This window comes from Cherax quadricarinatus, chromosome 18 (assembly GCF_038502225.1).
Source record: "Cherax quadricarinatus isolate ZL_2023a chromosome 18, ASM3850222v1, whole genome shotgun sequence".
Lineage (NCBI taxonomy): Eukaryota > Metazoa > Arthropoda > Malacostraca > Decapoda > Parastacidae > Cherax > Cherax quadricarinatus.
In genome coordinates, this window is record NC_091309.1 from 12409233 (window position 1) to 12422520 (window position 13288).

General features: G+C 39.1%; 1 protein-coding gene across 1 annotated transcript in view; it reads right to left on the minus strand.

Moving 5' to 3' along the window:
* Positions 1–13288, minus strand: part of LOC128689390 (endothelin-converting enzyme-like 1) — a gene marked incomplete in the record, with an annotated part of 169871 nt that overhangs the window by 52018 nt on the left and 104565 nt on the right. Inside the window, 3 exon segments of the mRNA XM_070086204.1 lie at positions 7131–7226; positions 8534–8672; positions 10351–10473. Coding sequence (XP_069942305.1) covers positions 7131–7226; positions 8534–8672; positions 10351–10473 — 358 coding nt within the window.

Here is a 13288-nt window from a genome sequence, read left to right on the forward strand (position 1 = left end):
AACTGAAACATTTGGCATATTACCCAAGACCTTTCTCATCAGTCTCACGTAGGTAGCACAGGCAGTTACCAAACGGAAGGGCATAGTTCTATATTGCATCAGTCCTTGGTGTGTAGGAAAAGCGGTGTACTGCTTAGAAGAAGGATCTAACATTACTTGATGATATGCCTGAGCAATATCAATCTCTGAAAAGAAGGAAGTCATAAAATTTGTGTAGATCGCTATCTATTAAGGGCATAGGCTCAGCATCCCACCGAGTTATAGCATTAAGGCCTCTGAAGTCAATAGCAAGTCTATATGAATTATCCTCCTTCTTAACCATGACTACTGGTGAACAATATGAAGATACTGAAGGTTCAATGATCTTTAATTTTAATAATTTGTCTACCTCTCGGTCAAATGCATCCCTAAGGTGAACTGGAACTGGGTATAATTTTCGTTTGATAGGATTGTCCGTCACTAAGTCAATCTTATGGACTACCGTGGAGGTAACACCTGGAATATCAGTAAAGACGTCTGAAAAGTTACTCACACATTGAAGTAGTTCATGTCTCTTATGGTCATCCAAGAATTCATTAATATTAATGTTGGTTGTGTCCGAGTGGTCAAGAGTCACCAAGTCATGTAGTTCTTCATCATAGTCTGAGTTAGAGGTGTCAATTACGCACACTTTACATTCTTCAGTTGTCTTATCAAGTTCGTGTGGAAAAACTAAGTCAAAGTTATTAAGGCAGTTAACCGAATTTCTTCGGTAATATTTCTTAAGGATGTTGATATGATAAAGCTTAGGTTTCCCCTTGACTTCTATGAGGTAGTCAACTTTCCCACAAATTTTTAATACTTTATATGGACCTTTCCATGCTACTAATAATTTATTTGACTTTATAGGCAAAAGTACCAGAACTTCATCCCCTACTTTAAAACTTCTCCTCTGACTTTTGGAATCAAAATACGTTTTGTACTGGTCCATTGACAAGCTTAAGTTTTTCGAAACTATGTCAGAGGTCTCCTCAAGTTTGGATCTAAGGTCAAGGAGAAACTGGTAAGAAGACTGAACCTCAGCATTTACCTCCTCATTAGTCCATAAGTCATGAAGGATGGACAATGGGCCTCTGGCCTGTCTACCATAGAGAAGTTAAAAAGGTGAAAACCCCAAAGAGTCACTGGGAACTTCCCTCATGGCAAACAAAGCACAGGGTAGGTAACGATGCCACTCCTTAGGTTTAAGGGAGCAAAGTTTCCTTAAAATGGACTTGAGAATCGAATGCTGGCGCTCAATCCTCCCATTACAGTTGGGATGATAGGGTGTGGTGAAGAGAGGCTTCACTCCCAGAAGTTGGTATAGATGCTGCATTAAGTCAGATGTGAATTGTGTCCCACAGTCAGACAAAATTTCTCTAGGGATGCCCACTCTGGAGAAGATGGACAAAAGGGCTTCAGCCACCTCTGTAGTGGTTATAGTCTTTAAGGGTATGGCTTCAGGGAAACTCGAAGCATAATCAACTAATGTTAATATATATCTATGTCCCCCAGATGAAAGTGGAGATAAAGGACCAACGATGTCAATAGCTACTCTTTCAAACGGTACCGTAAAGATAGGCATTTTGACCATAGGTACTTGCCTGGTACCTCGGGAGGATGGCAGTTGGCAAACTTTACACGATCTACAATAGGTAGTGACATCTGAGGACATTTTTGGCCAAAAATAGGTTTCCCTAATTTTATTTAAGGTTTTACGATGTGAGAAATATCCGGCCACTGGCAGGTCATGAGCCATTTTAAGAACAGTCTCTCTGCATTGACTTGGAACAACTAAGATGGAATAGTCTATCTCATCTGAATTTAATTTGAATACTGACTTGTACAAGATACCTTTTATATATTCAAATTTATATGAAAAGTTTTTCCTTTGGATCACTTGATTTTGTTTAGCGGCATTATGGCAATTCTGAAGAGAAAGGAAATTACATTGTAACTTGACAAAGGAGTCCTTCGATATATCTAAAGGCTTAAAGTCAGGGAAAATCAAAGGATGGACAGTAGGAGAAGCCTGGGCTTTGGTCTGAGCCCTAGTCAAGACGTTTATGGTATCGGAGGTGATTACTTTCATCTAACAAGTGAACCGGTGATCCTACTACCTCGCTTTCGAGAGTAGCATAAATGGTTTTTAATCCCACATGAATCTCACGAGACATTGTCTCATCTGAACTTTCAAGGGGCTTCTCTGACTCTACAGGAAGAGGATCTGAAAAGCTTATGTCCACCTTTGGCGATGAAAGGTCAACCTCAGAAGGAAGAATGGCACCTTTTACATTACCTATTAGTACAGAGCAAGAAGTGATGGGAGCTAGTACGGCTTCAGACCAACCTGTGAACCATTTAGACCTAATGTAACAACGGATGGTAGGAAAAGTGTCCGTACGGCCCAAGTAGTCTGAAAGTATAGCAGAGGAATGAGTTTCTTTAAGGTTAGGGAACAGCTTATCAGAAATGACTATACATGTGCATCCAGTGTCTCGTAAAATGGTAGATACATTAAGTCCATTAACTGTTCCTGAACAGAAGGGTGCTTGGTCATTACAGTCTTTAAAACATCTTCCAACTTTTTGGACCTTCTTAGAAGGACAATCTGGACGTTTATGTCCCTTAACACCACACAAATGACAAACAGGAATAAAAGAAGTCATTTTACTTCCATTAGAGGCTTTGATTTCTTAAGGTCTGATGAACCCTTGCCCTTAGGGTTCGATCCCTTTAGGTCTTTATAGGAATTGTGAGCCTCAGCATACAGGTCAGCAGCCTCAGCAACTTCCTCAGCTTTAATCAAGTTATGTTCCCTGATGAATGTTCGTATCTGATGGGGAAGAGCTGTCAGGAACTGGTCAGCAACCATGAAGTCTCTAAGAGATTCATAACTGCGATCAATTCCTGAACTCTCTATCCAAAAGTCGAACAAACGAAAGAGTGTTACCTGTAACTGCTGAAAGTTCTGGCCAGGCTGTAAGGTGGCATACCTGAAATCTTTCCTGTAAGAATTAGTGGTTTTCTGATATGCTTTAAGGATTGCCTTCTTCAGTAGGTTATAATTACATATGATATCATGCGACAAAGTTGCATAGATATTCAAAGCTGTACCAGAAAATAACATTCCTAACCTGGTAGCCCAGGTGTCAGCAGGCCATTCACAGAGGGTAGCGGTATTTTCAAACCTGATAATGTATGAAGTTATGTCTTCCCCCTCTGTGAAGGGAGGTAAATTATGTGTTGGAATATGTGCACTAGCTGCACGTTGTTCCATTACTCCTTCATCTAATTGCTGTTGTGAGAAAGTTAACTTTTTATTCTCTAATTCAAGGCGAGATTTTTCGAGCTCGCGATCCTTTTCTCTCTCTATTAACTAAAGTTCTCTAGCTTTTTCCTCACTTTCTCTAGCTTTTTCCTCAACTTCTCTATCCTTTGCTCTTTCCTCAAGTTCTCTTATTTTAGCCTGTTCCTCACGTTCTCTAGCTCTTTCTTCACGATCAAGTCTATCACGCTCCTTTTTGTCTTCTCTTTCTGTCTTTCTTGGATTTCTCTCTCCTTTTACTCCTGTCTTTCAAGGTTCTCTTTCTCCTTTTTCTCTTCTCTTTCGATTCTCTCTCTCTCCTTTTCTTCTTCTCTTTCCCTTTCTAACTGTCTCTCTTCTCTCTCAATTCTCTCTCTTTCAAGTCTTTCCTGGATCTTAGCACTAATGAAAGATTCTAAATTTTTCCCTGTTATTCCTAACTTACTTCCAGCGTTCATCCAAAACTGGTATTCCTCCATGCTTGCAAGAATAACTTAAACTATATGGGGAAATGAAACGGGTATTAAAGAAAACGGAGGGTTCAATTCCTGCTCCATTCAAACTGTAAATAAACCAGAGGGCTCGATCCCTGCTTCAATTAAACAATATGTATTAATTAAAACGAAGGGTTCTATGCCGGCTCCGAGCAAACAATAAGTAGAATGGGGTCCCTTGACCATCCAATCTTCTCACCAACAAATCAAGAGTGTCCAACGACAGTTCCCTTGATAAAATAAAGAGCTCAATGAAACAAATTGTCACTGGAAAATCTCGGGTCCCTAGAGTCTAATCCTCCAAAGTGTTTCAAGCTCCCAAGAAAGGTGGCAGAATTAACTATTATATCCTGCCTGACTTGACTTACAATAAAGAGACTATAACAATCACCAAATCTTTTAAATACCTGTACTGTAGTCCTACCATAGAGAATGATTACTCATGGCTGGTGGTAACCGTCTGTGGTATGCAGCATTGAAGTTCCAATGGTAGATTCGATATGGAATTGAATCTTGATTCTGTCGAGTTGTATCCTGGCAAGGTCGCCACTTGTGAAGGCTTACTCAGCCCTGTAATAACTTCAGACAGTATTACCAAGGCTGGCTCCTCCTCAGGAAAATTAATGAATAGAAAAAGAAATAATAACAGACAAACATAAACACTTTATTACATAGAAAATATAAAATATAAAACACTTAAATATGAAATATTAATCCTACATTAAAGAAAATGAAAAATGGAAAATGGTGTTGTTGAAATCGATTCATTGCTGATGATGGGGGAGGGGGGTCGCATGTGTTGGTTATGACCCACTGGCTAGTTCTTCACAGTATAGCCTTGAGTATTATATCCTGATGACAGGAAAGCAGGTTCTTTACCGCTGCAATGATGAGGAGTTACGTCCTGCAATTTCATACAGGTGCACAGATAATAAAATCCAAAAAGGGGAAGTCTCAGGACGTTAGTCCATCTCCACCAGTTCTTCTCGTTGATTGACAGGTGACCCTCTCTGTCATCCAAGCTGAAAAGATAGACAGGTTACCCACTGCTTAAATAATCACTCTCCATGATAAGTACAATACCTAAAAGATGTGGTGATTATTACAACAGTCAACATAGAGCAAGGCTGAAAAGACTAAGTTTATTATTGGTCAAAAGTGAAGCTTTCAACCCATAAATCCACTAGAATACAAGGCAGGCATGTACTTACAGTAGTGCTGGGAGCTGCGAGTCTAGTGATTACTGTTTGGACCAGAGCCCCACACGTCACCTTTTGGGGGAGGGGGAAGGAGGAGGGGAAGGGATAGCGGGAGCTAGACTGACCCTACCTTAACAAGCAGCCGGCAGTCAAACTATCACTTTCGGGGTGGGGGAAAAAAGGCGGGAATAGCGGGAGCTTGACTTACCCTACCTTAACAAGTAGCCGGCAATGAAACTATTGTTACTATATACTCCCTCGCTACTCCTATCTATTGAACTTTTCCCTCACAGGCCTGTTAGTATACTCAGTATAATATCCAAAATTCTAGAGAGGGCAGTGTACTCTCAAGTATAGGTAAGTACCTTAATGACAACACCATTCTCCATAGCTATCAATCGGGCTTTAGAAGATCTTACTCAACCGACACCTCCCTAATTAATCTGATGGATTACCTGAGAACTGAAATGTCAAAGGGAAACCTCATAGGTGTGGTAACCTTAGACCTGCAAAAGGCCTTCGATACTGTCAACCACAATATATTATGCAAGAAACTTCAAGCTACCGGTATAGGTTCTGTAGACTGGTTTAAGTCCTACCTTAGCAACAGGAGACAAATTGTCAAACTCAACAAAATGGAATCGGAACCCCTGCCGATAACATGTGGAGTTCCCCAAGGTAGTATTCTGGGTCCCTTATTATTATGTTATGTCAATGACATGCCTATCAGTGTCAAGTGCAAACTCCTACTGTATGCAGATGACAGTGCCCTGTTAGTGTCAGGTAAAGACCCACAAGATACAGCTACTGTTTTAACTCTGGAACTGGAGTCCTGCAGCAAATGGTTAGTAGACAACAAACTATCATTACACCTCGGGAAAACTGAAGCCATTCTCTTTGGCACGAAACAAACTGAGAAGGGTAAATAATTTTAATGTCCAGTGTAATGGGGAGCCCATCACTTTGGTTTCATCAGTAAAATATCTGGGAATCCCCTTTGACCCATGCATGTCAGGAGAATTGATAGGGAACAGTGTAGTAAAGAAAGCGAATGCCAGACTGAAGTTCCTGTATAGACAAGCACAGTGTCTACCTACTGAGGCTCGCAGGACCCTATGTCTAGCCCTTATACAATGCCATATGGATTACGCTTGCTCTTCATGGTACTCTGCCTTGACAAAAAAACTGAAAGATAGACTGCAAATCACCCAGAACAAAATCGTATGATTCATCCTGGGGCTGGGACCAAGAGAACATGTAGGCCAGGATGAATTACAGCAGTTGGATATGCTGAATGTTGAAGACAGAGTAAAACAACTGAAGCTAAATCATGTTTATAAAATTGCTCAGTGTCCAGAATATCTTGCTGTCAATTTTGTCAAGGTTGGGAACCAAAGCAATCATAGTACTAGGGGGAGAGAGCACAACTTTGTAGTACCCACAGTCATTGGCCAGGCTTCAAACACCTCTTATTGTACAGCAATAAAGAAATGGAACAGACTACCCACACATGTCAAAGCCAGTCATAGCATGAACCAGTTCAAGAAGAGTGCCAAAAGGTGTCTGATGAATGTAGCTACAGAAAGGGAGGGGAATGATTTTCAATTTATTTAGCTAACATACGTGTAAATTTTACCTTATTCCTAGTAATGACCCTCGTATTGTAGATAGTCTTATTGACCCTCGTGTAGTAGATAGTCTTTTTAGTATGATAATAAGATGTTATCTTCATTATAGAATAATAAGAAAATATTATAACCTTTATATTATAATAATAAGGTAAAAGGACCCCAATGGAAATAAGTCACTCTGACTTTTTTGAGGTTATCCTAGGTTCTCTACACATATGCTGCTATGTATGATAATTCTATGTAACTGTATTTGTGTATACCTGAATAAACTTACTTACTTACTTACTTACAGAGGGTGAAACAACCGTTTCCAAGTTATCTTCTGCAGAGAATCACTTAAATACATATAAAACTATGGTATGTATTGAAGAGACATAATGAAGCTATATTTCAAGTCAAACAATGAAACTGAAAACATGTAAAATGTACTAAATTCAAAATAAGTAGCTTGTCAACATGCACTTGTAATGTGATAACTTACTCCAGCATAAGCCATGAAAAATATGTTGGTTGTGTTGAGAGACTCGAAGCTTGGATGCTGGGGCTGAGGTTGAAGCTTCATCAAAGAGAGGTAGGCCTGCAAAATATCTGCATATTAATAGATAATAAAGTTGTAAAAAATATATATAAAAAGAAATCAAAGAGTGATGTCATCTGGTATAACTTTTTGGTTTATCAGTATGTGTCTGTGTCCCATGATGGTTTATTTCTTCCAAAACCACCTACTGGATGCAGTCCAGTTTAAAGGTATAATAGTAGCAACTAATGGGTTATGCAAGCCTACAAGATAGCTACTCAAAAGCCCCTGGATCAAAGAGAATAGCCTCAAGATCGTCAATTCATTCACAATCGTCCCAGTTTTTTGAAAAAAAAAAAAAAAAAAAGATTTGCAGCAGTGAAGAATCATCCAGTTAGCTTAATTTTCCATATCAACAAGCACCTAGATTACTGTCATATTCATGGATTTCCAGCAAGCGTGCATGAGCATGTTAGATAGGAGTGAATGGAGACGAATGGTTTTTGGGACCTGATGAGCTGTTGGAATGTGAGCAGGGTAATATTTTGTGAAGGGATTCAGGGAAACCGGTTAGTTGGATTTGAATCCTGGAAATGGTAAGTACAATGCCTGCACTTTAAAGGAGGGGTTTGGGATATTAGCAGATTGGAGTGACTATCTAAACTGTCATATCTGGGCGCCTCTGCAAAGACAGTGATTATGTATGAGTGATGGTGAAAATGCTGAATGATAGTTTTTTCTTTCTTTTGGGTCACCCTGCCTCGGTGGGAAATAGCCGACATGTTAAAAAAAAAAAAAAAAAGTGGAGAGGTGCTAAACCCATAGGGGGTTGCACAACCTGGGGACTTAGAGACAATTGGGTTCAATCCAACAATGGAATAGGTTCCTAGGTTTAAGAGCCCTTCACCAGAGGGCACAGCTCCTCGGGAGAATTTTGTGGGAACCAATTATCTAGTTATGGTGCACAATCACAATACAGAAACCAAATCTTGCCAAGCAAACTTGCTTATTTATATTGCACCGTTAATTTGACTATACTATACATATTATATTAACTTTGAGATGTTACACTGAAATTTGTATTGCTTAGATTGCTTACTTATTCATATTTTGCTCATCTGTTTTGCATCTTGTTAATTTACTATAAAGTTGGACTTACTTTGAATGTACTTTTTAAGCTGATAATTCAAGCACCTTTTGCGCGTGCGTGTGTGTGTGTGTGTGTGTGTGTGTGTGTGTGTGTGTGTGTGTGTGTGTGTGTGTGTGTGTGTGTGTGTGTGTGTGTGTGTGTGTGTGTGTGTGTGTGTTTTATAGAAAAAAAAAGCAATTTTCTTGAATAATGCATGCTAAAATGCAGCAAAGCCTACCTGGTACGTCTGTCGTATGGCATCAACCTCTGAAGCTGTATCAGCTGCCGTTCTATCTACAACAGCATCTGTTTCTATAGCGAGATCCATAGTTGCAGAAGCTATGCAGTCTGCCATCCCTCGTAGGTTGTCCAGCGATCTGTTCAAGAGTACCAAAGTTAATGTTAACTATATTGCACATTTAACTATTACAGAGTAAATCTACCTACATCTCTTATGAGGCAAGACGACGCTTACTCACCTATGTACTCCCACATCATAATTGAAACAATCACATTGAACCTTTCATCCATTGTTGACAGGAATATAATTGAATCATTGTTTTCACAAAAAGCATTTTCGAATATAAATATATCTTTGTATTATACAAATTTTGATTCATTTATAATTAATATTCTACTGTACAACTATGAAATAATTACTATCGTACTGTACAACTATGATATACTCCTTAGTATTAAGTAGTCTGTAAACCAATAATGTTAAGTTGGCCCATAATGCCTAGGCATAATAGAGGCTCTCTTTGCCTTGCAACCCACTATTGTAAATACAAAATCTCAATGTACTGTTTGCAAAGACATAAAATAAATAAATAAATAAATAAATAATAATTCTCACTAGCAAGACTAGAAACTTTGAAAAATTCTGTTTATATTAAAAAGGTTTTAACAAAAAGGTGTATAATGCACATATTCTAGTGTTAACAAGAAACATACATTTTTCACCAGTATTTCACTACTAATCCAAAATGCCTCAATTATCCAATTCTCAGTACATAATTTTATTACTTTTTATTCAGAATTTACAAATGGTTTTACAAATTTAAGTTTAAATTTTTAAAGTGGTTTCGAGAACACAGGGATGTGAGCATACATGTATATTACGAACACTTAACTTAGGATAACTCAACAAAGTCAAAATATACAACTTATTTCCACTTGGGTCATTATTTAAAAGTATGATACTTTACCCTTAGTAATCTTAACAATAGAAATGCAACACAATATTGTACATATCTGATCAATGTTACATTACTGACTGACTCTTACTGCATGAATATGTTGACAATGCAAGAAATCACTTTCCCTTTCCACAACTTCATTCAGTAGATATTCTTTATCTATACTTACTGACCTTTTCATGATATAATGAGAAATGTTTATTTCCTTGCAAAGCTTACAATGTGTGGATTACATATTTGTATAACAGTAATGTAGGACTAGAATATATTGTAGGTAGTACCACAAAATTGTGTTCAATTCCCATTAATACAATACTGGTTTAATTTAGTTTCATAGCAAGATGTTTCATGCATTAATTTCTCAAATGAAGTGTATTCCAAAGAACTAGCCTTGAGAAATTCTTGAACTGAATTCACTACCAAGTCAACAAAATCACCACAAAGGCACTTCAATGTTGTGAAGTATAATCAACCTCCTGAGAAATTTAAGTGCCTTTTTTGGGGGGATGCAACCCACACCAGTCGGCTAACGCCCAGATACCTACTTACTGGTAGGTGAACAGGGGCAGTAGGTGTAAGAAAACATGCCCAACGTTTCCACCCATACCAGGGATGAAACCCTGGACACACTGTGTGAGTAGAGTGCATTACCAACTGAGCCATGGGAAAGGAAATAAAAAAGGTCACATTCAGCCTAGCCAGTGTATTCCTAACAAAATATTATTAACCCCTATGGGTTTAGTAATTCCCCTAAATATAATTATAATAATAATAGTAATACTGGAGTACATGTATTACTAACATACCACTGTAAAAAACAAAAGTATCTTAGAATGCTAAATTATGGTAGCCTAACCTGTTTGTATATACTGTTCGTTCAGCAAATTGTCCTTTGCTGTTCCATGCAAGACCAACGGCATCAACAGCTCGCAGCATTTCACGAGCAATTTGCACACCCAGGCTTCCATATAGCATGGTCCTAAAAGATAAGAGTAATGAAAATATTTGGTAGTAAACTAAATTACAGAGTGTGAATCAAACTAAAGAAAGACAAAATAACACAAGGGACAATTCATTTTAAGAAATGCTAATATCACTGCCTCTAAAATAACTTAATGATTAATTATAAATTAGCTTTGCAAACCAAAGGCTTAACACATTATTTTTGTCATCCAATGTTGCAATGTTACACACAAGGAGTGAGAGTTTTTATACAACTTTTGCATTTACTGAGGTTATAATTAATATGTTTTGAATGTCATTTTTTATTAGTTTTAATATTAATTTTAATTTGAAACATTTCTTTAACTCGCTGGCTATCTTCCACCAAGGCAGGGTGACCCAAGGAAAACACTTCATTAACATTCACTCGATTACCTTCTTTCCAGAAATGTGCTGACATTATATTCAAATTACCTCTCTCACCAACTTCCCCACCAGTCTTTCAGAGTGCAAGCACTGCTCTTTCTGTCTCCAGGACTCAGGTCCAGCTAACCGGTTTCTCTGAGTCCCTCCATAAAGTTACCCTGCTCACACTCCAACAGTACGTCTCTTAAAAACTAGTTACCACCATTCACTAATACAGTGGACCCTCAGCTAACGAACACATCGCATAACGTTAAATCCGCCCAACGAAGCGTTTGAGCGTAAAAATATTGGCCTGGCTAATGATAAAAAACTCGCCCAACGTAATTCGTCCAGTACGCGTCCACATGTGGCCCCGTGTGTGCCAGTGTTTACAAGCCAGCCAGTGCGGTCGCATCTACTCATACATTCGGTACATTTCATATTATCACAGTGTTTTTAGCGCTTGTAACTGCAAAATAAGTCACCATGGATCCCAAGAAAGCTTCTAGTGCCAACCCTGTGGTAAAAAGGGCGAGAATTAGTATGGAAATGAAGAAAGAGATAATTGCAAAGTACGAAAGTGGAGTGCGTGTCTCAGAGCTGGCCAGGTTGTATACCAAACCCCAATCAACCATCGCTACTATCTTGGGCAACAAAACCGCAATCAAGGAAGCTGTTCTTGCAAAAGGTGCAAGTATGTTTTTGAAACAGAGATCGCAAATACTCAAAGACGTTGAGAGACTGTTATTGGTATGGATAAACGAAAAACAGATATCAGGAGATAGCATCTCTCGAGCGATCATATGTGAAAAGGCTAGGAAGTTGCATGACGATTTAATTAAAAAAATGCCTGCAACTAGTGGTGATGTGAGTGAATTTAAGGCCAGCAAAGGTTGGTTTAAGAGATGTAAGAATCATAGTGGCATACATAGTGTGATAAGGCATGGTGAGGCTGCCAGTTCGGACCAAAAAGCGGCTGAAAAATATGTGCAGGAATTCAAGGAGTACATAATGGCTGAAGGACTGAAACCTGAACAAGTGTTTAATTGTAACGAAACAGGCCTGTTTTGGAAGAAAATGCCAAACAGGACCTACATTACTCAGGAGGGAAAGGCACTCCCAGGACATAAGCCAATGAAAGACAGGCTTACTCTTTTGTTGTGTGGTAATGCTAGTGGTGATTGCAAAGTTGAAGCCTTTATTGGTGTATCACTCTGAAACTCCCAAAGTATTCAGGAAAAACAATGTCGTCAAGGCTAATTTATGTGTGATGTGTAGGGCAAACAGTGGAAATATAAACACATACATGTATGCAGTATAATGTGATCCTTTATTGACTACGTTTCGCCCACACGGTGGGCTTTTTCAAGTCACAAACAGATCTACCTGGGGTGGAAGGGACGCGAGTATTTATAGTCAGGTTCAGAATGCATTCTGAACCTGACTATAAATACTCGCGTCCCTTCCACCCCAGGTAGATCTGTTTGTGACTTGAAAAAGCCCACTGTGTGGGCGAAACGTAGTCAATAAAGGATCACATTATACTGCATATGTGTTTATATTTCCATTGTGTCAGTATTTTATACCATTTATTTCCACAGGGCAAACAGTAAGGCATGGGTCACTAGGGACTTTTTCTATGACTGGTTTCACCATGTGTTTGCCCCCACTGTGAAAAATTACCTCCTGGAAAATAAATTGGACCTTAAGTGCATCCTGGTAAATAAATTGGACCTTAAGTGCATCCTGGTATTAGACAATGCTCCTGGTCATCCTTCAGACTTAGCAGAGCGAATTTCTGGGGACATGAGCTTCATCAAGGTCAAATTTTTGCCTCCTAATACCACTCCTCTCCTGCAGCCCATGGACTAGCAGGTCATTTCAAACTTCAAAAAACTCTACACAAAAGCTATGTTTCAAAAGTGCTTTGAAGTGACCTCAGACACTCGACTGACCCTAAGAGTTTTGGAAAGATCACTTTAATATCCTCAGTTGTGTAAACCTTATAGGTAAGGCTTGGGAGAGAGTGATTAAGAGGACCTTGAACTCTGCTTGGAGGAAACTGTGGCCAGAATGTGTAAAAGAGAGGGATTTTGAAGGGTCTGGGGCTAACCCTGAGAAGCCTATGCCAGATGTGGAATCAATTGTGGCATTGGGGAAGTCCTTGGGGTTGGAGGTTAGTGGGGAGGATGTGGAAGAGTTGGTGGAGGAGGACGATGAAGAACTAACCACTGATGAGCTGCAAGAGCATCTGCAACAGCAAGAGGCCAGACCTGAGGAAACTGCTTTAGAGGAGGGGAGAAAAACTGAAGAAGTTGCCTACTTCAAAGATTAAGGAAATTTGTGCAAAGTGGGATGAAGTCCAAACCTTTATGGATGAAAATCACCCTAACACAGCTATTGCAAGCCGTGATGGTGACTTACAATGACAATGTTGTGGCCCATTT